Source organism: Thermobia domestica, chromosome 2, assembly GCF_964235325.1.
Source record: "Thermobia domestica chromosome 2, izTheDome1.hap1.1, whole genome shotgun sequence".
Lineage (NCBI taxonomy): Eukaryota > Metazoa > Arthropoda > Insecta > Zygentoma > Lepismatidae > Thermobia > Thermobia domestica.
Window position 1 is genome coordinate 77,049,293 of NC_137455.1, and position 24,725 is coordinate 77,074,017.

Consider the following 24,725-nt stretch of genomic DNA (forward strand, 5'->3'; position numbering starts at 1 on the left):
CCCAAGAATATATTCAATCTCTACTCTTAATATAACGTGGGACGTTAAATTTAAAGATTTCATTTCATTTCATTTTACACCTTTTTCTTGTAGGTATCACTCCCAGTCTTCATTACCACCATCATAATCTATTCACTCACTGTGACTAACATGCCGGCATTACACTTACTCACTTATTTCAACTAAACTAAGTCTACATGCAGCTTAAGGCCTTTTTGATTGATGGCATTGATTCCATCTACTACTGGCCTTTTTTATTTTACAACAAATAATTTACCCACTCAGTACATGACGTGAAACCCAACAATCTTCTTTGCTACCAATATTATTAGTTTGAATAACCTCGCATGTACAGTCATCCATAATTAGTAGATGGATGTTTTCGTAACTGTCACCTGCTTTCTCATCTGAATTTGACACTTGTTGGTGAAAGACGACAGCAGGGAATATCTTGAGTCAAAACGAAATATATTGGAAACCTGGAAAAGTGACAATAAGGATAAAGAACAATTAAAAATTGAGAAAATAGAGAAACGCCCAGCGTTATATAAAAAAGTTCTCAAGAATATTCAGGTAAGAAGAAATTGTGAGAGAAAGTGTGTTTTGCTATTATAAGAAACTGGAATGATCTTCGAGGGATAATTGCATAAATTATTATATAGCTTGTAAAATTTTCCCTTCAGCAATCTCTCACTTATATGATGCATCCATATTCATTTTTTCTTTTTTCCTTCTTAAATTCAGCATTAGCACTCTTCGAAATCCATCGTACTGTGTCTAATCCCACCAAATTGTGATATCAAATGCAAGGCAACTTTTCTGTTGACGTCGCGAGTAGGCGAGGGTGTAGCAACAAGACTGTTTTGTCTTTGTGAAGTTGTTGATTATAGGCAACAGCGTCGAGATAATTGCACAGCTGTTTTGTCGCCAATGAGCGGTAGGCCTAACATGGTTCTCTACGTGCCTACGTGACGTCAGAAAGCAAGCAAAGTGCAAGTATTGGTAACATAGCGGTTTTTAAAGCGACTTCTGACCGAAGAACGTTTCTACAGTGGAACTTAGTTGTAGTCGATTGTGACATCCTGGTTCCAGTCTTTGGCGACAGAATTCTTTGATAGAGGCATACGAAAGCTGGTGCCCCGTTACGACAAATGCCTCAACGAGAATTATATATATATGTTGAAAAGTATTACTTCATCGTAATAAAATAATTCTCTTTTGATGTTCATCTGTCATTTTACAGTCCATCGAAACTTACTTTCTGAATGCACCCTTTAATTATTAATGTTACGTAGTATTATCGAGCTTAAGCTAGAAGTTAACATTTGTGCTTCCCAGTAGAGGGGTCCCGGATCTAAATCCAGTGACTCCCATCCAACTTAAGTTTGTCTCAGTTGCGACGAATGCTAGAATGATATTTTAAAATACAGTATAAACCATGGCGATTTCCTTCCACTGTTGTTCTCTCTGTTATTGTCAATAATTAATAATTTGAGTTTCAGTTAAAATCGTAAGCTGATGTGGTAGTTTAATTTTTCTTCTCTTTATTTTTCAGCTTCTTGTTAAAGAGCAAGAAATTACAGATAAGGAGGCTCTGTTGCAAGACTTGAGAATACAAAACGAAACATTACGTTGTGAAGTCAATAGACTAAAAGGCCATGAAGAAGAACTGAATAATTTGCAGGTAAGTTACTTCCAAAGTGAATAAAATTGCCTTACTGTGTATCAGATTTTCTATTCTGCTGACAGATACGAGATCTGATTTGTGTTTTCCTCGTTGCCACTTTCTAAACTAAAGACTTTATGTGATTAGTTGCATTATGAGTGTTATGGGTTATATTTTCAGTGGGAACTTCAGTGTAGTAAAGCTGTTTTAAAATGAAAGATAAAAACCTCAGTTTGGAAATGCGGAAAAGGCGAGCAAATTTTAATGTCGCGAGCCTTTGTTGAAATGATGGAGTTTTCGATGAATAGATTTTTTTTTTAAAAAACATGGTTTGATATATAAAAAGTTATGTCTCGTGTATTTATTTATTTTTTTTCTGCTTCTATGTGGATGGATGTTTCACTTAATGTACAGTATTAAAAAGTTTACAGTGTCAATAGAGCTAGTAATAGTGCACTTACTTACTTCATTGTCTGTAGGGACACAAATGCAATGTTTACATTTTGTGTTTTATTTTGTTCGTGTGTTTAAGTTCTGCACAGATATTAGAATTTTCGCCATTTTTTCTCTCTCTATATATAATTTTCAGAATAACAGGAAAGCAACGATTTTAGAAGGAACTAGGAAACAAAATACAGTTTTTTTTCTCTGTGTAATTCGATATTCCATGTTTTAATGTAAAAATTAACAAGCATTGGAAACTCTGTAACTAAACAATATGTTAAAACAGTGACTTGTGATTTATAGTTGTTTCTAAGTAAACAGCTGTAATGAAGTCCATTAAAAAAAAAAAATCATTTTTCGTTATTTTACAAATTAAAAATAAGTCTCATACTTTACATTAGATGTATCCAGGAATTATATTATATCAGTGCTTATCTGCGTAAAAGTACTCGTATCCAGACGATGTGACGACAAGTCATCTATACATTTCGGAAACGTGTCTGCTTTTCTTCGATTTGAATGAGTTCAGAATGTGACATCAGCGACTTTCTTCATGTCGAATTTGAATGTGCAAAGTTTCCTTGAGGAAAATAAAAAAAGAATAAACATTGTAAGAAAAGTATATTTATTACTCCAGGTTTTATATGAAACTTCTTTTGCACTATTGCATCAAACGTTTGTTGTATTTTATCCTACAAGAATAAATTTTGTATATGCAAACTATGAAATGATCAAGAATAAAGTTGTCGACTCATCATGCTGTACCTACCCCGTCGAAAGAGAGCAGACTTCCGTGATATAATAAGCTGATTGTCTTACAATCATCTGGAAACAAACACTTTAAGCAGTTTTTTTTTTTTTTTTTTTAACCTACTTACCTCCCCTTGATAGATAAGAATGAAAACTTAAAATGTGGAATTACAGAATAATTTCTCAAATGTTAAGTGTGCTTGTGCAGCTGAAGTAGATGTACAGTTTCGTTTAGTGCGTAATATTTATAATAATTTTTGCATGGCTATGAAGGAGAAAGTAGTTCTGGTGATCAGTAAAAATAATTTATTAATTTCCTGTTGGCATCGTTTTTTGAATTTTAATACAATACAATTTTGATATAATTTAAACAAGAATAAACTTAAAATAATTACCTAAAATTCCCTATGGGTGACAACACTAAGAAACACAACAATAATGAAGATAATAGGAATAACTTACATTATACATTACTCAGCATACAAGTAAACAAAATGCTGTACAACCTCATTCATTGTCAAATTCGTCAATCACAGATTTGTCATGTCTCTTGGTAAGGTATAAGAAGTCTGACAGTGTACATTTTCATTCTCCATTTACTACTTTTTATGAGGAAAGTTATCTGAATATGGGTAATGTACACAGCAAAAGAAAATACTGTTTAAAGTGACAGATTAATACTATGTATAACCGATTGTGCGAGAGAGAAGAGTTAGTCTATTTTAATTGCTAAATATAAATGGTAAATTGAAACAGATTTAGGGTTGTGCATTAATGAATGAATTTTTAAAAGCAGCTACGAACCAGTTAAGTGGTGTCCCTGCTTTGATTCCAATTATGGGAGTCTATGGTAGAAGTCTTTTTTTTTCTTTTCTTTTCTTTCTTTTTTTTTTTTTTAAGGATCTTTTACCTTATTTTCTGGTTTCTCACTCGACCAAACATTTCGTTGTAAGTCATTTATCATAAGTCTTTCAGCCGAAAGGACATAACGGCAAAACGTAAGGATTTTATTTCATTTAAATGTTTATTTATTCTTATTTTCAGTTAGAACTTCAGCAAATTCACTTTATTCTTGTGTTGTGAAATTCTTGTGTTGTTATTGTGTTGTTATTCTTGTGTGTGAGAACGTACGCGCCTTTGGCGCGGGAGACCCAGGTTCGATTTCCGGTGGGAGCTCATGTGGTTCGGATTCCACGTTAATCAGTAGGTCAAAGTCTCATATAGCCTCGCAGCTGAACGGGACGTTAAACCCAAAATCAATTCAAGTATGAGATATTTAAAGTCGTGTTATCGTCAGATCGGCACTTGGTTCCAATTACACTGTTTAAGAATAGTGTAAATTTCAGACATTACAAATCCAAAAATGTGAATTGTTTTCTGGTAAGAGTTTAATTGATAGCTTTCCTTTTAGAAAATCGTTTATTGTAGATTTAAATTACTTTCTATAACTTTAACAAGTGGTCAGCTTACAGAGCAACAATGCCAAGGTTAGCGCGACATTCAGTACCAATTTTTTCACCCAGGCATTCTCTGTCCTTGATTTTCATACTGTATAACATTGGATTTCGATGAAAACATCGGATTTAAGTCAAGTGTCCCTGAAGCCCTTTCCATTTTCTCATCACTACCAGTCCAATACTACGGGAAATTATCATCCAACCAGTGGGGCATCTACTTAACATAATAAGGGAGGAGCTGCCCGTCTTGCATGAATCACTACTATTTTAACCCTACGACTACCACGTGGGTCCATTGGACCCATATGGATTCTTTTGTCAGTAATTATAATGATACTGTGCGTTTCCAGGTATTGATATTCTTTGACTTTTTCCTGTTTGCAACCTTGTTTCAAATTACTTAGGTGTTATTTTATTTTTGTAAGTCATGTGGTAGGTTTACTAATTTATAGCATTAAGTCCCAAGCAGGTCCGTTGGACCTGACCTTTATTGAGTGCAAACATTTTTGTCAAACTTCAGCTTCGATTGAAATTGTGCATCATAGATGGTAGCATTAGCATTTTAATGTTGTCCTAGCTATTGTGGTGAAGCTAGAAATAAATACGAGGGCTCGAAAGAAATAATGACAACATCGTTTTATCCCCGCGCAAGTAGCTTTTGCAACACATGTAGATGGTGTGTGTGGGGTAATACAACGCGGGTGGCGGCGCTAATGTAGGTTCTGTAGTGATAGTAGTGGTGTGTGTTGAATGTAGGTTCTCAAATCACACCGCTCTAAAGGGGATGTTTTCCAAGTTAGAACGACGTGCATTGATAAAGATCGAAGTGGCGCGTGGAAAAAACGCCAGGGAATGTCACTCTGGATTACGTGAAGCATGCGGTAATGATGTATTGTGGTATCGGACTGCGATACTTTGGCTTGCAACATTTCGTGCAGGACGTGATAGTGCAACAGGAACCAGGTGGAGGTTGACATGGAGTCACTGCATTGATTCAATCTTTGCAGCATGTGGGCAGAGGTGGATTGGCAGGGAATTGGATAACGAGGTAAAAACATCCCACTACAGTTTTGAATGTGATGCACAATGTCCTTGGTTACGAAAAATTGCATCCCGGTGGGTATTGAACACCTTACAGGCGTTCAACAATGGCACAGATACGTTCTCGCCTGTAAACATTTAGCACATTACAAACGGGAAGGTCGCGTGTTTCGGGACAGGATTATGGCCCTTGACGAAATATGAGCCACAACTTTTGCGCCAATCCAAAGAATGGTCTACCCATAATCTCCCCGACCCAAGAAGTTGGGTCAACATGAAGTAAGTGTAACCTGGGGTGAATCTGAAGGTGATGCAGATTGTGGCATACGATGTACGTAGCGTCATATTATGGCATGATGTCTCTCTGAACCAGACCATAAATGCAGTGCACTGCCATAGGCTCCTGGAACAACATCTTCGTCCTGCACTGCGCAGGGAACAACCCAACTTCATAAGGGATCCATCCATTGTTTTGAATGGCAACGCCCGTTGTCACAACGCGGTTCCTGTAAGGAACCTGTTTGCACAATGGGAGTGGAAGGTTCTAAAGCACACTCCCTATTCACCGGACATAAGTCCATGTGACCTTCACTTGTTCCCTAAAATGAAAGAACCACTTCGAGTTTGTGGAAACTCTTTGGGAAATTTTATATAATTTTATTTTTTGTTACCTAGGAATACATTTCTGACGTGTACATTTCTATATTATGTATTTTAGCATTTGTTACTTCATAATGCTTTAAAGAAAAAAACATTAAACGTAAGTGTATTTCATTGGTGTTTTAGTTAATAAAATGTAAGATGGTAGCAATTTACGGTTTAAATGCTCTTCTTTTCAAAAAGTGTACATTATTGGCTAGAAGAAAGCAAAATAATCACCGTGGGTCAATTGGACCCGGTTGGTATTGAAAGGTATAAAATTTTGTCTGTAGTTCCAGGGTTAAACAGTATTTCCAAATCTAGCGTTAACAAATAATTCAGCAATACTAGGTATTTTGTCCAGATAGCAACAGGATATGGACGATTTCAGTAAGAAACTACTAACTTTCGTCTGTAGCAGTTAAGCTTCGTTAGTTTCTTCAGATAAATGAAGACCGACAACTGAATAATTCCACACTAAACTATGATGCGGTCTGCATTCCAAGATGGCACCGTACACTTTAGACTTGACTGCTTCTTATCTTCTATTTATGTATTTCTACTCCTTCCCCCGTATTTAATGAAACGTTTGGCAGAATTGTCATATATCAGGTATATGCAAAATGATATGATCTAAAACAGCCAGTGCTGTCAAGTAGTTTCTTATTGTTAGTAGTATCTCACCAGAACATAAGTCATAACAGTTATCTTAAAGTCGTTTGGTTTAAAAGGAAAACTTATTGCAAATTGTGCCAATTGTAAATAGTAACATTTCGTAAGTATTGTCGTCTGCCCTATAATTTTTATTTGTTTTTTGGTAGTATTTGAAAACTAAATTTGGTAGTACAGTCTAAAATATCGTATCGACTTAACCTTGGAGATCAATGAAAATTGTTTCGGAAAGCTATATTTTGTTCTAAAAACATAATATATTTCTTATCAAAAATTACTTTATAAATGTGTTTAATTTTTGCTTGTATTTGTTGGAAAGTGCGCTTCATTTTTGTTTTTCGGTTGTCTTAGATGGGCTGTGTTGCTTCCTCTGTTTCTGCACGCCTGTGACGATGTGATACCTTACTTGTAACACCAATGATTTAATTTTTTTGTTAATAATTTGGTGTTTGCTTGCTTTCTTTTGCACTTGCGACATACATGGTTGTTTACGAATGCACTCAAAATCGTTGTATTCACCCAATAGCTTTGGAGAAGTGGATGTTTAATGTTGGAGAGTGGTTTGCTAAGGTATGTAGCTTTGATAAACCTTTTAAAATATATTTTTAATTAATTTATTTATTAATTTTAATATGTTGTAGTTAATTGGAATCTGTAGCAAGATCTTATGTATGAATTTGTTACTTTGTGTAGCTTGTTTTGTTTTTTTGCATGAAAATAACATGATTTTATTTGCTTGCTACTACTATTATTCAAATATAGATTGCATGAGATATTTTTGCATTAATTTTCTGCATAATTTAAATTATTTACATTAAAAAAATTAACACGTACTACACATTAATGAAACCATACGATGATGTGTCAAAGTGAAAACAACGAAAATGAAAAAAATATGGCTTTTGACACGCGCAAAAAGAGTGATGCGTCTTCCCTGACAATGTGTAAATTAATCTATTATACGAACTTCAGATTTGCTGAGAAGTATTTTTTTAAGTAGTGACTACTGTAGAGTGTTGTATTGGATGTAACTGAGCGGCAATGCGCTTACCTTGTGGTCAGCAAGTTCGATTGCACGCTGTAGTGTTCTTTATACAGAAACGTTGTGTTGGATTTTCTCGAGACACCCACTTTATGTTCATTACGTTCATCGTCGCTTGTATTTATATTTATTATCTTTAAAATTTATTCTGCAGGGTATCACCATAAGACGTTAAATTGAAAGCTGTACTACCCTTTGAAACTTCTCCGTGGCTATATGGTCAGCGTACGATTCCCGGTTTGTGTGGTTCAGATCCTATGTTAACCTAGGTCCACGTCTCATATTGAGCTTCGTGGCTAAGCCTTTGGCGCTGGAGACCAGGGTTCTATTCCTGGCGGGAGCACATGTGGTTTGGATTCCACGTTAATCAGTAGGCCCCGTCTCATATAGTCTCGCTGCTGAAAGGGACGTTAAAACTCAAAATCAACTCAGTTCAACATCTCATATAGCCTTGGTGCTGAACGGGGCGATAAACTCGAAATCAGCTAACTAAGCAATCTACTCGTCTTGCAAGGATGGTTTTATCTCAGTATATCTTGTAAGATAGTAATTACTGTAATATGTTGTTCATCTTTTGTGGTTTCATATTTTCCATTTCCTTTCTTAATGCATATAATTTCTGTTTCCATTTCGTTATGTTTAATTTACATTGTATACCCAGTATTTTAGTAGGAACAATTTATCTTTGTACTTACATGGCTTAAGCAAAGGAATCTCAACTTGTGTATAGGAAAATCAAAAATTGTCGTGTTTCACTTTCAGTCGTCTTTCCGTTACCGAGTTGGTGCAGGCTAATGTTTAGTCTACTTGCTTCCTAATAAAATTAGAAAGTAATCTCCGTGGTTTTTGTTGGATGTTTTACGGTAATTGCTGGCTAAATGCTAATTACGTGTTCGAAATTCCAAACGTCTATCTGTCCGTAAATTTTTAAATTTTATTCAACCTTGCAGCATTTTGAGCAAAATGATTAAATCACATTTTGATTATTTCGGTTTTAGTTGAAACCTGACCTCGTCTAATCTGTTTTATCGCCCAAGAGTATTCGCACATCAATCTCTATAACTAAATTTTGCCAATCCCTTTTGCATTACACAGTGAACATATAAAAGTCCTTTAATATAAGTATATATGTAAAGCACGCCATCAGTTGTGACTTTACATATTTAAAAAAATCGGAAACGCGCAACACTTAGAAACTGACCAATTTCTGGACAAAAGTTTCAGTCAAGAATTATAATCCAGGAACCAACAGGTAATTCGCTGGCTCAATATAGAAAACCAGTGTTCTGAAGGACTGGACTTCTCACATTTTTCGCAGTAGTTAAAAACCGTTTTTGAGTTCAACGTTAGAATCGGATGAATTTACTTCCGAAGTTTCCGAAAAATCCTTTACACAAAATTTCATTAAATAAAAAAGACAGAAATCTGTAGATTTAATCTCTAACATGTTTTCTTTCAAATATAAATAATTTTAAATTATTACTGAAAGAGTAGTTCCTGTTCTTACTGTATTTTTTTTTAACGAAAGTCTATGAAGATTAATTTTTGAAAACACACACACACAAGCATATATATGAAGAGTTCCATATTTGCCTTATTAAAATAATAGTGACATACCAGCAGGAAGAAAATTGTCTGCATCTTTCAGAATTCATAATAATTTGAGGAAGAGGGACGCTTTATTTCTGTTATACTTATTTTTTTTCTTAAATCTACTTTAGAACAAGCAATTAGGAATATCAAATATAACAAAAGATGTTTCGTTTGAAATTCTTTGTATATGTGGATCATCTGGACGTGATAAACCGTAGAGTCAGTATAAGAAAGACTAAATGAATTAGTAGAAGAAATTATTTTGAATGTAAATGGGCTAACAGAGAGTGAACGTATTTCCCTTGGGACGCTGAATTGATTCCAGAAACGGCATCTCGATATCTTTTACTGTTATTGCTCTACGAAAATCTGTATTGAAACCGGAAGTGATAGTAAATTTGAACCACTTCCGGTTTTGATGGAGATGGTGTGAGTTGTAATTATATCCTCTCTTGAAATCCTGACTCGATTGCAGAAAACCACTTCGGCTGCTATCTGTTACCATTTTATTCTATTGCGATAAGTATTGAAGCTGGAAATGGCTAATTTGAACCAATTCCAGTTTGAATAGACGGCTGACGTTGAAGATGGAACCTATTCTTGGGACGCTGAATCGATTGCAAGGAACCGCATCTCGATATTTCTTAACTTTTTGCTCTGATACGTGAGCTCCTCCGTGGCTAAGCGGTTAGCGTACGCGCCTATTGCGTGGGAGACCCGGGTTCGATTCCCGGCGGGAGCTCATGTGGTTCGGATTCCACGTTAATCAGTAGGTCCACGTCTCATATAGCCTCGCTGCTGAACGGGACGTTAAACTCAAAATCAACTCAATTCAACTCAACTCTCATACGTGTCGACAGACTGTCAAACGGACAAAGCCATTCTATAGGATATGCGCCACTTACGCATAGCGTAGTTTGGAAGTCTGATAATAGTCTGTACAGAAGAGAAATAAATTTAAATACTTAAGCATAGTAATAAGAAACAATAACAGTATTAAAGACGAAATAAATATAAGTTAGTAACGAAAAATGCGCCGCACTCAGAACTGCCTTTTATCAATAACGAAATAAATTGAAAATAAAAATGTATGGAAACATGATTTTGCTTATGTTGTACGAATGCGAAAGCTTGTCGTTAACTGGCAGAGAAGGGTGTAGACTGAGGATTGTTGAGCAATGTTTTGAGGAAAATAGTGGGTTCAGAAGGAGATACGTAACGTGGAAATCTCTATAAGCGATCGTGTAAGATGCGCGTCATATATGCTCCGATGGACAAAATATACAGGACAATTTTAGTTGGGAGAGTCTTGCGAAAGGTGTCTTTGAGTAGGTAGACGAATAAGGTGGGAAGATAAAACAGAGACGGCTCTTAGTGAGTTCAGATCAGTGGAATTAGACCCAATGATTAGTAGTTTCTGCGATAATAAAGCTTCATGTAGAGTTTAATTATTGTAAAACATTAAACCGTTTTATATGAAAAACATAAAAAATGAAAGATGTGGAGGAGGTTTTGAAATTGTGCACAACGAAAGTATCACCGCAATATTTGCATGTTGAAACTGAACAGAAACCTCGAAAATATCTAGTGTGATGACTCGAATCCGGGACTTTCCAATAGCAGACTGAAAATGTTGAACATCCACATCTTCCAGCTCGGTTGTTTTCTGTAGTGTTTAGGGCTTTAAAAAATAAAATGAATTGCGGTGATTCAAACACAGATACAATCTGATACATTTCATCATGATTAAGTAATACTTATTACGTGCCTCGAAATCACAATTGGATTAATATATACGTGGTATAATTTCGGCAGTCAATCGTGTCGTTCTTGGAGAACTATTTCATGAGCAAGAGAGATTTACAGCTAGACACTAAAGAGCTTCTGATTCACAAATCTTTTTACATTTTTGAGCTTACTCCTTTTTTCACAGAGAACATGAGCAATTTTGAAATGTTGGTAATCGCCACCCATATTAATGCACAACCTAGCAGTGCTAGTATAGAAACAATGTTACTATTAACGTATGTTTCATACAGTTTAAAAGGTTTCATTTCAGTTGAGTTGTTTTCCTTTCCTTCTTTAGCTACATAGATAAATTTCAACAATGGAGAGGTTATAGCGTCATAAGTAAGCAATAGTTTAAAAAAAAAAAAAAAAAAAAAGACTTCGTACGACTACTTAAAAAATTGTGAAATTCCTTTCTGTAGAAGTCTTACACTTAACCTGTAAAAGGAACATTTAAAGCTCAATCTAGTAGTGAAATATAAGAAAGAGATAAGGAAGGTATAAGCTATTATTATAAACTTGTAGAATAAAATAGAAATATAAATTTGTATAAAGAAAAAAATGAATAGTTCTGTTTAGAATCAAATAGTTATTTCTCTTAGAATTATATTTAAAATCACCCAATCCAAAATTTAGATTGGAAATTTAGGTTCATCTGAGAAGGATAAACTCCAGTCTTAATTTAAAATGTTAAGCGTCTGGCTTAGTAAGTGTCTACAGCACAGTAATGATAATGCAGTAATAATTTGAACCGAACGTTAAAACTATGCACTAAACTTAATGGAGAACAAGAAGACCCGGTGATTTTTGATTTATCGACATTCTATTAACTTTCATTTTATGCGAATTTTGAAATAGAAAGGGAAGGAAGTTACGCCTGAGAATCTTTGCATTATACATAAAGCAAGAATATTCCATATATTGATTCAGAATCCCAGTTAAACGTTCTTTTCTCGCTTTGACGAGTACGGAAGATTTTCGAAAAGAAAGTCTTAAGAAAAGTATTCGGAGCGAAAAGAGATGACCGAATATATGAGTAAAGGAAATATTATAACGTGAAACTCCACAAAGTGTACTTTTCCACAAATATGGTTAGAATAATTAGATCGAAATTTCTTAAGATAGACAGAATACCGGTTGCATTTGGAGTAAACGCGGGGCATGTCGAGTTAAGCTGAGTTGGTTGAAAAGTTTTTAAGAAAGCTGCCCTTGATGGGTCGAGGAAATTGGAGTATTAATATTAAGCAACGTCGTAAGAAAGCGCGTAATCACGAACTTAACTGGATTGGGCTGACTAGGGAAGGGCGTGATGTCACTTAGAGATAATTGCATCAAATTTGGTGTAGGAATAGGTAATGGGAATAGAAAAGAACGTGTGGAAACATTTGTTTCGCAGGCGTTCTGGAATCAGAGGTAATGGGCCCTACAGTTCTGGAGAAGTATGGCCTGTCAATCAGATATTGATGGGACTTAGCCTTTGCTCTTTGTTGCGGCCAACGCAGAAGTAAATAAAGTAGAATGAAGACAGAAAAGATGAACTGAACAAAAAATGCGCCAATGTCCTCCCTCAGTCCACCAGCGAATGCCGGGATACTAAATCTATCAGCTGCCCTTACCATTACCCATTGGGTATGCATCACTAGTTAGCTTCACTTACAATTACCCATTTGGACACAGATCCTCACAGTGTTCCACACATCCGTACTATGTACGATTGACTCACGCTCGTCGACGTCGCGTCGTTCCCGTCTTTATCTCCTACAGCAGTTGATGTAGATCTAACCCTTGCACACACCTATCCACTTAAACATTAATACTGTTCTCTGAACTGTTTTGTTTATAATGCAATAGTTCCACAGCACGTATTGAAAGTCCGACATCAGAAACCAAGTCTGCTCTTCCAGATCTGTTTATGCCTCCTTACCACAAGTCAATTAACACCTTGATTTTGAGTAAGCCTTGAAGGCTTACTATTGACCAGTTCAGAAAGTACAAGTCGCGGATCCGAGCTTCGTCTTTGACATCGATTTATTTCTGTGTATATATTTTCTTTATTTTCTTAATATCATTTCATTAGACTAACTAGTGATGCATGCTCAATGAACAAGAGATAAGGTGGGTAATAGCAAGGGCAGTTGATAGATTTAGCATCCTGGCATTCGTCTGGTAGAACTGAGAGAGGACATTGGCGCCTTTTCTGTTCAGCTCATCTTTTATGTTTCCATTCTACTTTACCTTCTTCTGCATTGGCCGCAACAAAGAGCAAAGGCTTCGTCTTATCAATATCTGATTGACAGGCAATATTTTTCGAGAACTGTAGTGCCTATTATTTCTGATTCCGAACGCCTGCGAAATGAATGTTTCCACATGTTCTTTTCTATTCCCATTACCTGCTCCTACACCAAATTTGATGCAGTTATCTCTGAATGACATCACGCCCTTCCCTCGTGAGTTTGAACAGGATAGGCTTTAGGGGGGATTTTTGCCGCTGTGACAGTGACTATGTAAATTTCTTGTATGACGGAGTTAGTTCATGTTTCCTTCCTTACAATATTTGTTAATATAAAGTTCATCACCATTAAATCTTAATTCGAGTGTCCTATCGTATCTAAATGTGTACCTTCCAACGTCTTCCATTCTACTTTTCATCCTCGATTCTCTTATTTCCACACCTTTCTGTACTTCATTCTGCTCTAATTTCTTTGTTCGTCTGAAGTAGTGTCAAAGCGGTATATTTCCTTAAAATTTCCCGTATCGTACCACTAATCAACTTAAATAAAAAAGATAAAAGACTGACGAAAGCACGTACTTATATTAATAATCTGTGTCACATAAAATAATATAAAATAAAGCATGTACTTTAACGTAAAATAAGGCATTAATCTACCATTTTAGTGTCTATCCAAATTTCTGATATTTTTGTCTAGCAGGTAGTCCTCTAAAGTTGAAATTGAACTGCAAAATTTACATGTTAATCAATTTGGTCTTAAATAATGCACAGCACTACCGGAAATTTACAATTTACTGTAAAAATAATTAAAGGTTATTGGTAACATGAGCAATTAATGAGTATTTTTAATAATAATAATAATAAAACGCACTATTTCTTCTTAAGTTTCCATAATTATTCAGAGTAACCAATCAATATATTTGTTTAATTCTTGAGAGTATGAAAAATTGCTGAAAAGTTCGTACTAGTGATGTGAAAAATTGAATATTCCCAATCTGAGTTTAGGATTAGCAATTTCCAGTGCAAAATTTTATATATTAGTCCTGTGTAGTTTCTACAATTTTAAAGCTAGATCATCATAAACAATGCATTCGTAAACATACTAATTTATTTCCCACTCGGTACGTTAAAGTGTGTGATTTATTTCCTTACTATTTTACATAACAATGTATTAAACAAAATAAAAACATGAAGTTATTAAATCTGCTTTACAGTTTCGGTAATATATCAGGTAGTCTAAAAAGTATTGAACTTTTTGCGCGCGAGATGACGTTAGTATTCCAAATCTCAGGGCAAATGAGTCGCAGCGGGTCAGGCGTAACGCCATTTGACAACTGAAAGTTGAAGCTAGTAGATGTACAAAAAATGTTGGAATTCTCAAAATCAGAAATGGAGTTGCGCCGTGAAGATGAGAGAACTTTCCACTAAACTGCGATATAGTTACAATTTCATTTCGATAAAGGCGGAAATGCCACACAGGCCCGTCAAGGAATTCTTGCTCTTTATAGACAAGATAGTGATCAAAAGCAACAACCAAAAGATAGTTGAGTTCCTCTGTTCTGAAATTTCGATAGCAAAAGCAGATGATATTCTGGCAAAAGTCATAACATCGGCAGTGACCTAAGTATTAACCACCAAACAACATTGTTAAACCATTTGGAGAAAGCTGGCTACAAAAAGGAAGCTCGACGTTTGGGTGCTACATGATCTGACTTAAAAACATTGACTCGATCGTCTGAACCTCTACTGACACGTAAGAAACTCGATCCATTTCTGAAGTGGTTGATCACGAATGGTCAAGAGTAGATAACCTATAATTACCATATGGGAAAAAAAAGAATGGTGTTCAAAGCGAGGAGAGGGTCCACAATCCGCGGCAAAGCCTATACTGACACCCGTGGAGGCTATGCTGTGGGATTGGAAGAGCATTGTGCATCATGAGCTGCTACCGCCGGGCAGATCGATGAACTCGAACCTGTATTATCGACAGTTAGCGTGAGTGCACTAACAATTCAAAAGAAACAATCAGAACTGTCAACAGAAAGTGTGTCGTATACCTCGCTGACAACTCCCAGACCGTATACATCTTTAACGACCCATCAGAAATTAAGGGCTGAGAGGTTTTAATGCATCCATCGTATACCGTGAGCCAGGCACTGTCAGACTTAATTGTTTGTTTCGATTTCTGTAGAACTACGTGAATGGTGTTAAGTTAGTTTCAATAGAGGCCTGTGAAAACCGGGTATGTTGGCGGAAAAATGTAAGAAAATAAACGTTCAAAATGGTGCATATGTGTCTTTATAATATTAGCTTTAAATAACAATAAATCTCTTCTCAATTTTGACCTTCAAAGGCTCAATACTTTTTAAACAAACTGATATCACTGCCTTAGTTAGACACATTATGAAAATACAATCTAAGGCTATAGAATATAACTCTCAGAAAATGAGCGGTCATTTCTAACAATCAATGAGAATCTTCTGTTCATTTTTGTAGTCCTAAATTTTTATTAAGTTCAGATTTCGACTTTTAATTAAGTTAAAACTTCCAATTTTTAATTAGGGAGACCTATGTTATCTTTCCTTTATATCGTATTTTACACTGCATGTTTTTTTCTCTCTTTTTTCTGTCGTATCTAATACCTTGAATCTTGAATAAAATTAGTGTACTAATCCAATTCATGAGTCTCTCTCTTCCCTTAACTAGTGTGATCTTTCCACGCGAGCAGTATTCAGTATGAAACGGAGCGGATAAATTTCCATCAGTCTCACATGTATATACGCTTACGGTATTCCTCGTTATCGGTATTCAATTTTCCACTCACTGTATGCTTTCAGTTCTACAAACCAAAGTCAGTATAGCATACTACGTTAATTATTGGTTTCCTTGTTGCCTATTCTACTCATTCTCTTGTCATTTTTCGTGTGTATGAATTTCTTTGACACACATTTTCTTTCTCTTACCCTTTCTCAGAGAGAGAGAGAAACTTTTCCATATTTTATTATTATTATTTCCGCACTGAAATTTATTATGGGTATGAAGTGTGTGTGTTGAATAGGAGCATTTAATTTTCTAGATATGTTCGTATTCAGTATTAGGTTTTTCACGCTTGGGGAAAACTTTCCTCCTTTCTGTAGTCGTATAGTATTTTGTTCTTTGAAGTGACCGCCACTTCTAAACCTAGATGTAGATGTTTCTGCTATTTTTAATGACTTCCGTCATAGTTGTCTTGTTGAAATGATCCGAGCTTTACTTTTCTCGTGACTTGGTACCAAGTTCGTATTATTACTACGATGTCTACCCAAATCATTATGGAGAACAATCAGATTATGTAAACAGTTACTTCAACTGATAATGATAATAAAATTTACGTATTTTGCTGTTTTCATTTGACACATTATCGTATATTTTGTCACTTCATCTATAGCTGACAAGTTTGTGTGACGTGATCGTAGCCTACTAACCAATAACTTTAAATTGATTTTTCAGGATAAATTGGAATTTCTTCGACACTCTTCCGAATTACAGCATTCTAAACTTTCAAGTGAGCTTCAACAGAGCCAAGAAGAAGTGAATCACTTACAAGAACAGGTGGCCTTGTTGAAAAAACGCGAACATATCTCTGAGCTATCAGGCGAAGAGCGTTATGAAGCCTTGGTAGCTGAGAGAACGCAATTAGAACAGAAATTAGAAGAATCCCGTTTACAGTTACAAGAAATTAAAAGTTCCTGGAGTCAGAAAATAACGTCGCTTGAAACTCAAGTGGAGCGGCTATGCAGACAAGCGGGTGAAGAGAGTTTAGAACGAAGAAGGGTTGAGGAAGAGAAAGATGCAATATTAGAGAAAATGTTATTAGTTGAGAAAACTATAGACGAATTAAATATAGCGATTCAAAGTAAAGATGAAGAAATAACTTTAATGCAAAAAGAAAATCAAAAGCTAAAAGATGATATGGATCTGAAAATACGGGAAAAAGAAGAGGAGTTAGCGAGGCTACGAGAGCAGCTTGTGAGTTCACATTGAGTTAATTCACTCATTTGTGTTGTAGAATGAAAAGGCTTGGTTTCTGAAGCAGCAAGTATTTAGTGAACTATCCATGTCATCCATTTACGCACCCCTCTTTTATTTCTTTAAATTTTAAAAGCTTATTATTATTATTATTATTATTGAAAAGAACTCACCTTGCATCCGATGCTACGATATTCTTGTTAAAACTCAATAATATTCAATATTTGGCTCACACTGGGGTCGTGGAGCGAACATTCCTATCGCAAAATGAAAGAAATTGCTAGGACCTCAAAGATACAGTAGCACCGAATGCAGGGTGAGTTCTTTTGTATGTTTAAATATGCATCGTAAAGAATCTACAAATTATTATTTTTTTATCATTATTTTAAAAATTATATTTAGTTTCTGGCAAATCATGATTAGAGTCATTTTTATGTTTTTATTTGGAATGAATCAACGAAATAAATGTAGTAATTTTATTTTAATGCTCAGCATGTGCCATTTTAGTATATATTTTATTCATTGTTAATTCTAAAACACTTTGCATAAGTTACAGTGATGGTGAAACAGTTTTTGAAGTTACTAAAAGGAACAGATTCTTTCATATTATATATAATATATAGGGAAAATAAATGTTCTAGCACGCCAGTTCGTCTATAGATGCGAATTCAGTAATACACAAAATGAAAAAAATGTACGACTGGATCGATCTTCGAATCTGTCTCTCCATGTTATCGTCCCGACTAGTGTTGTAAAGGCCTGGAAAAAAACCGGAAATTTTGGGTAAAAAAACATTTTTTTACCGTTTTTTTCCCGAGCTTGGAAAAAAAACAGAAAAATTGGGAAAAATTGAAATTTTCGAATATTTTACTACATTATGATTTTAAAATGAAAACTATTTTATATTTACAGTTTACAGTTAAGATCATTGAGTAGTTATGTTTCTTGTATTAGAATAGGGAAATTTTGTGGCAACAAATATATTTGTACCACTCCATCAAAGTTAGCACCGTGATAGAATGGAGTTAATGGCTACACGAGATCCAAAAATATAATCCTAGTTAGATTAATTAATATAAATGCATTTAAATTATCTTAAGTAATCATATAAAGTTACCGTTTTATGGCAGGGAAGTGTTAAAATAACAGGGCCAGAATCATTTTAGTTAATACCAGTATGCTAAAATCAAATTATATTTTATGGAGATGCATATCTTCCATGTGCTGTGTAAAATTTCCGAAAATTTAGACCCATTAGAAAAAATCTTGTTCGGAAATATTGGTAAAACTCGGAAAATATAATTTAAAAACTATTTCTTCGCGCGATACTAATCTTATTTGCTGTAACGTGTTTGCAGCATATATATATATATATATATATATATATATATATATATATATATATATATATATATAACGTATTTTGCTAGCAGGAAAAATACTTAAAGCAACAGCTTTTAATTTTACTTTATATTTTTCTAATTTCTGATAAAAATTCCTCTTTATTATTTGTAATTATATTTTTTGAACAACTCAAAAAGAGAGATTATCTTATTTACATATACACACATACACCGCACAAGTGCGTAAATTTGAACAGCGATAAATATATTAACAGGGTGTCTACTGGTCATGAAAGTCATGAAAGTCATGAAAAAAGTCGTATATTTTGCTTATTAGTCATGAAAGCCATGAAAAAGTCCTTTATTTACCCAACTGGTCATGAAAATCTGAAATCTCAGAGTATATTTTTATACTTCATACTTTTATACCTCATACTGCATGTACTGAAACAGTTGTATCAGGTCAGTAATTGTGAGAATTTCCCCCACCAGTTAGTGCTGGCTAACTGGTACTTTACTGTCTTCGTAGCTGCTCCCCATTTCATCTTCTAGTCTCTGTAATACAGTAACAACTTTTTACTGTCCAACTTTCTGATCTGCTATTTCTTTACTTCTAAGAAATGTAAATTGTGTATTTTTGGGCCTTTAGACTTATGCAAATAATATTATTCGTTTGAGTTTGCAGATTTTAAATTTGATGATCTATTTTTTTTAAAAAAAAACGAATTTCTTTTATAATTTGTTTTGTCTTTGGGCAGTTCTCTGAGTGCTTAATTTCAGACAAATTTCTGCTAGATGGATAATTATACTCAGAATTAAAACTTCAAATACAGTATAGAGTGATTCACTGGTAAGAGCAGGCCCTATTTAGGTAAGTGCTATTCTGTGCTCGAGCACAAGGCGGCAGAATTTTAGATTCTTTCTTTAAGATTCACAATAAGTGATATTTAAGACTAGCAACCCGCATAGTTCCGATGCACCACTGATGGTAGGGGTTTATTATTACTAATGGTAAATTTTTATCGCCATGGTTATGAAAATTTGAACAAAAAGGTCATGAAAAGTCATGAAAAAGTCATGAATTTACTTTCTGGTATTCCAGTAGACACCCTGATTAAAGAATTTAACCTGTGAAATTTCCGTTCCTTATTATGAAAGACTAGCAGAATACCCGTTCTTCGCACGGGGAGAATACGTTTAATTTTGGGTATAAAGGGCACCAGAACTGTCACCAATGAACTTAGGGGCCCCAAAAACTATGAATTCGACAGTAGTATCAGTCATTTTTGATTACTTTTACATGTCACTCTCCCCCTTTAAGAGTAACTAATGGGGGCTGAATTTGAATTTAAACGGCGTCGAAAGTGTTAATGTTCATCTCAGGACCCCCAAAACCATGGATTCAACTTTAATATTGGTCATTTTCGATCATTTTTATAATATTTCCCTTCTACCCCTCCCCCAAGTTACGAGGATGAATTTTGATTTAAAGGGCATTGGAAGTGTTACTTTTCATTTCAGCAACCCCCAAAGCTGTGGATTTATCAGTAATATCGGTCATGTTCGATCATATTTATATATCTCCCCGCCCCCAAGTTGCATGGATGAATTTTGATTTAAATAGCATCGGAAATGTCACTGCTCATCTCAGCGACCTCGAAAATTGTGGATTTGACACTAATATCGGCCACTTTCAGTCATTTTTATGTATCTCTTCCTACCCAAATTGCGATCCTGAATTTGGATTTAAATGGCATCGGGAGTGTTACCCCAAAAACTATGGATTCGACACTAATATTGGTCATTTTCGATTATTTGTATATATCCTCTCTCCTCCGCCCCCAGGTCACGACGTTGAATTTGAATTTAAACGGCATTAGAAGTGAAACTGTTCGTCTCAACGACCCCGGAAACTTTGGATTCGACACTAATATCAGTCATTTTCAATATTTTATATATATATATATATATCTATATATCTATATATATATATATATATATATATATATATATATATATATATATATATATATATATATATCACCTTCCTAAAGTTTCGGCGTTGAATTTGGATTTAAACTGTATAGGAAATGTCACTGTTCATCTCAGCGGCCCTGAAAACTATGGAGTCACACTAATATCTATCATTTTGCATCTTTTTGTATATCGCCCTCCTCCCCCAGTTTGCGGGAAGTAAAATGGTAAAATCCATCCCAGGCCCGAACCTCATCTATGTTGAATTTTTTTTTATCGAGATCAGTCTGGTGGTTCAAGAATTGTTAAGTTCCAAATATACTCACTTTCATTTTTATGTATGTAGATAATTTTAGCACTAGAAAACAGGTATTTGTTTACATACAAAATTTTATACATAACGTTTATATTAAAGTCTGTATATTTGAATGTTAAATAATAATTATATGTTTTAGTGCATCAGTATTAGTGAAATTTGCGTACTGCTCTTTCCTTTAAGAAGTAATTTGGTTAAAATTAACAAAATTTTACCAGATCAAAGAGCACATTAAGAACTGTTTCATTCAAGGGCCCTATTTGTTGCAACAGAAACGCTTCATGATGTTAGATGTGTATCTAATTGTAAAAGTTCTGTAATTAATGCACAAACATGGGTAAACAACTAGAAGGCACATAAAGGAAATGAGTGCAGACTATTAATTTTCAAGAATAATTACAACAGTTTTATTTTTGAATGCTTCTTTTTTAAATATTCACAATATTGAAATTTCTCAATTTACATTTTTCACGCGTTCGAAAAAAAAATGTTCCATTACTAGTAAAACTAACCTAATACGAAGATTTTTGTTATTTTCCCAAATTTTCCAATTTTTACGGAAAGAAACCTGGAAAAAAACTGTTTTTTATCAGCCGGTTCAAAATTTCCGGAAATTTGACAACACTAGTCCCAACGTCAAGGGCGATATTATCTATGGCTGTTCAGAGAAGTATACTGGATAGCGTAGTGGTTAACACATGGGCACGATAAGCCGGAGAACCGGGTTCGAATCTAACTTACATTCATACATTTTTCTCTCTATGTATATCATACGCTCTTATCATTAGTCAGGCTACTCACTGAGAATCACATTTTTATTTTTGTTCATTTTTGAAAGAATTCAAGTTAGAAACATCTTAGAATTGGATGAGCAAAATATAGAATGCAGTTTGAAAAATCTTAGCAGCAAATAGTACTTCATATTGTGATTTAATTAAATAAAATAAGTCTTCTAGGAACCTAATAAATTTTATCCCATTTTCATTGCAGACTGAACATAATAATTAGGTGCCCGTGTATAATTTATCTTAACTAAAAACCCAACAAGAATTTCGGTGTAAAAAATTTATACACGTCTTCTTCTTGTTTACCTCAACCATAGGTTGGTGAGCAACACGGAAATTTTAAAACTTTTCCGTCTTAGTAGAGCTGTTTTATACGTTGATAAGGTCTCTTCTTCATAACTGCATCTTGATATTCTATCCTTGGTCGTCGTCTTCCTGGTTTTCCTTCTGCTTTTCCCTCTCTTAACACGGTGATCCAATCGGAGTGCCGAATAAGATGCCAAGCATACTGTTTCTTCTTTTTCCTATTCTTCATGATCTGTCGTCCTTCAATTGCTTCGTTTAGTACGTGTTCGTTCCTTTTCCTTCCGGTCCACGATATGCGCCAACTTGGTATAAAGCTCGTAATCAATTTACTGGAAAATTGTATTTTCAAATGTTTACTGGGAAATTGTATTTTCAATGCTTCAGGAGGACATGCTTTGCCAAGTTTGTATAGCGAGCTCTGGTATATTTGAGGAAGACGCGATTTGCTAAATTTTTAGCGAAATCTTGTTACTGGTGCCATTGGAGTTAAATGTCTTTCGTCGTGTAATATGTGTTTTCTTGTCAGTTGTGTGCGATTTGAAGAATGTGCCATATATCACATTGAAGTTATTTTGTTAATTTTGCTGTTGATTCTTTTTCGTACTCAGGTATATCGGTTTTTGAAACTTTCGGGTACAATATATATCAAATATCGTTAGGTCAAAAATTATTTTCTTTTAAATTGAAGTTTTAAAAAATAATATGCTGAATTACTAGAACTAGAGTTAATTAGAATTTTAAAATTATCTAAACATAAGATAGGAATTTAAAATTAACTTAACGTAGTTTAAGAACTAGTGACAGAAGGTCAAATCTTCACTGAAGATATAATCCGTAGCATTCATTTTGTAATCAAAATAATAAACTTGAAAGTAATATATCATTGTTGATATATTCTGCTAGATACAGAAGAGTGAGGGTTTATATGTAACTGCTTTTCAAAATGTACTTACCCTATAAATAGCCATATCGCCACGACGGTTACGTTCTATCGGACCTTCAGCGTTACGGACTATCGACCAACAGTACAATTTTTGCTGCAGTAAACTACGTAGCAGGTATGGATTCCATTCCATTCCTTCCTGCAGGTTTTCTCAAACGCTAGTGAGGGTATGTTGTAGACTTCGTTTTAACAATCCTAATGTGTAGAATCCATTGGACTGACATTAAGGCTTTTCACATGAATGTCACGGATTCATGAAATAATACGGACATGCGTTCCCTGATCCATGTCACGATAAAATCAGAGAAAGGAGTGGCGGTATAGCGGGAGACTTTGTCCATGTGGATTCACACCTAGTTTCAAATAAAATTTCATCAAAATTGTAAATTTGATTAGCAGTTCGTTGTTAAAGCTGTCATTACAGGAAACGTAAAATAAAGTTAAAAACAGGCTATTGTAAAAATGACGTCTGCAAATATTTTACTTTTGTATTGAAATCAATCTAATTAAATTGCTTGCACATGTCTTACATGAAAACGTATCCTAAGGTTAATGACTTGGGCTAATTTGTGGTTGGCATCATTGAAGCCAATAAACAGATGATATGGAAGAAATGTTTAGACTTACTGTATGTATTATTCCGATATGTGGTCTACTTTTACTAAAGTAAGACCACTGGTTTGGGACTCTTTTCACTATAGTAAGGCCACTAGTTTGGGACGCGCGAAAACGATTTGACTCAGTCTCAGGGTTGCCCACGAGAGAGGTCCTCTCGTTAAACTTGAAAAAGTCTCATCTCGTCTCGAAAAATTCTCGTATTCAGTAATTTTGTATTCTTGATTTTTGAAAGTAATCTTGCTAAATTTTTGCACTTAGTAATAAAAATTTAAATGCTTTATTATGATAAATGTTGAATAATTAATATTAATTTTAAAAAAGGCACATATAGTCAAGTTTTCTTAACCAATGCTCATATCGAAACCAAGCCCATAGCTAAGGGATTGCCAGGGGGTTTGAGCCCCTTTCGACCCGCTTCATTCCCCTGAAACTTTCACTTGATTGTTGGTGTGTTTATAAATCAGATTGCTTCTATGTTATTTTCGGCCATCGGGTAATGAATCATAAAGGATAAAAGAAATATATTGTATTGCCGGAGATGATAAAATTAAAATTACCATGTATTGCTTTAGTTGTACGTGAACTTTTCTACAAGAGGAACGTTATCAAATATATCACGAAACACAAACTTGTAGTAGCATATATCAATCTATTGAATAACGCAAAAGCAAAGTGGGCAAATTATTTTTAAATTGAAAAGTGTGTAAAAACGTGCGATTATCTGCTCGCCCATACGTGAACTAAAACATTTGGAACAAGGAAAAAAAAATATTAATTGAACATTAATCGGCCACAAATATAAGGTGCGTGATCTACGAAAATAAGAGAATATATATAAAGATATGGAGTACTGTCTTAACTTGGAAAGCGCTACTCCTAATCTAAGTCAGAATCGTCTGTTGACAGATATGTTATTTCCACTAAACCTCTCCTTGACTTATTGTAAGCAGATTGAATATATCTATAACTGTCTTCAATACTTTACACGTGTCTTATGTAATTTCTCTAATTTCAACACAAATTTAATAGAGACATCAGTTTTGGTAGGGGTTCGCCTTTCAAATTTTGGGATTCTACTGTTCGTTTCAATTGTGACCACACTGTTTCAAT

The 24,725-nt window shown here is 34.6% G+C and overlaps 1 protein-coding gene across 7 annotated transcripts in view; it reads left to right on the forward strand.

Moving 5' to 3' along the window:
• The window catches only part of Golgin97 (Golgin 97), an 82,429-nt gene that overhangs the window by 15,991 nt on the left and 41,713 nt on the right, over window positions 1–24,725 (forward strand). For 6 of the 7 annotated variants that reach the window (XM_081742167.1, XM_081742187.1, XM_081742160.1 and 3 more), the window contains exons 5-6: window positions 1,556–1,684; window positions 16,812–17,330. In XM_081742167.1, the coding sequence (XP_081598293.1) occupies window positions 1,556–1,684; window positions 16,812–17,330 (648 nt within the window). The remainder of the gene's footprint in view (window positions 1–1,555; window positions 1,685–16,811; window positions 17,331–24,725) is intronic. The other variant, XM_081742214.1, reaches the window with a different exon arrangement.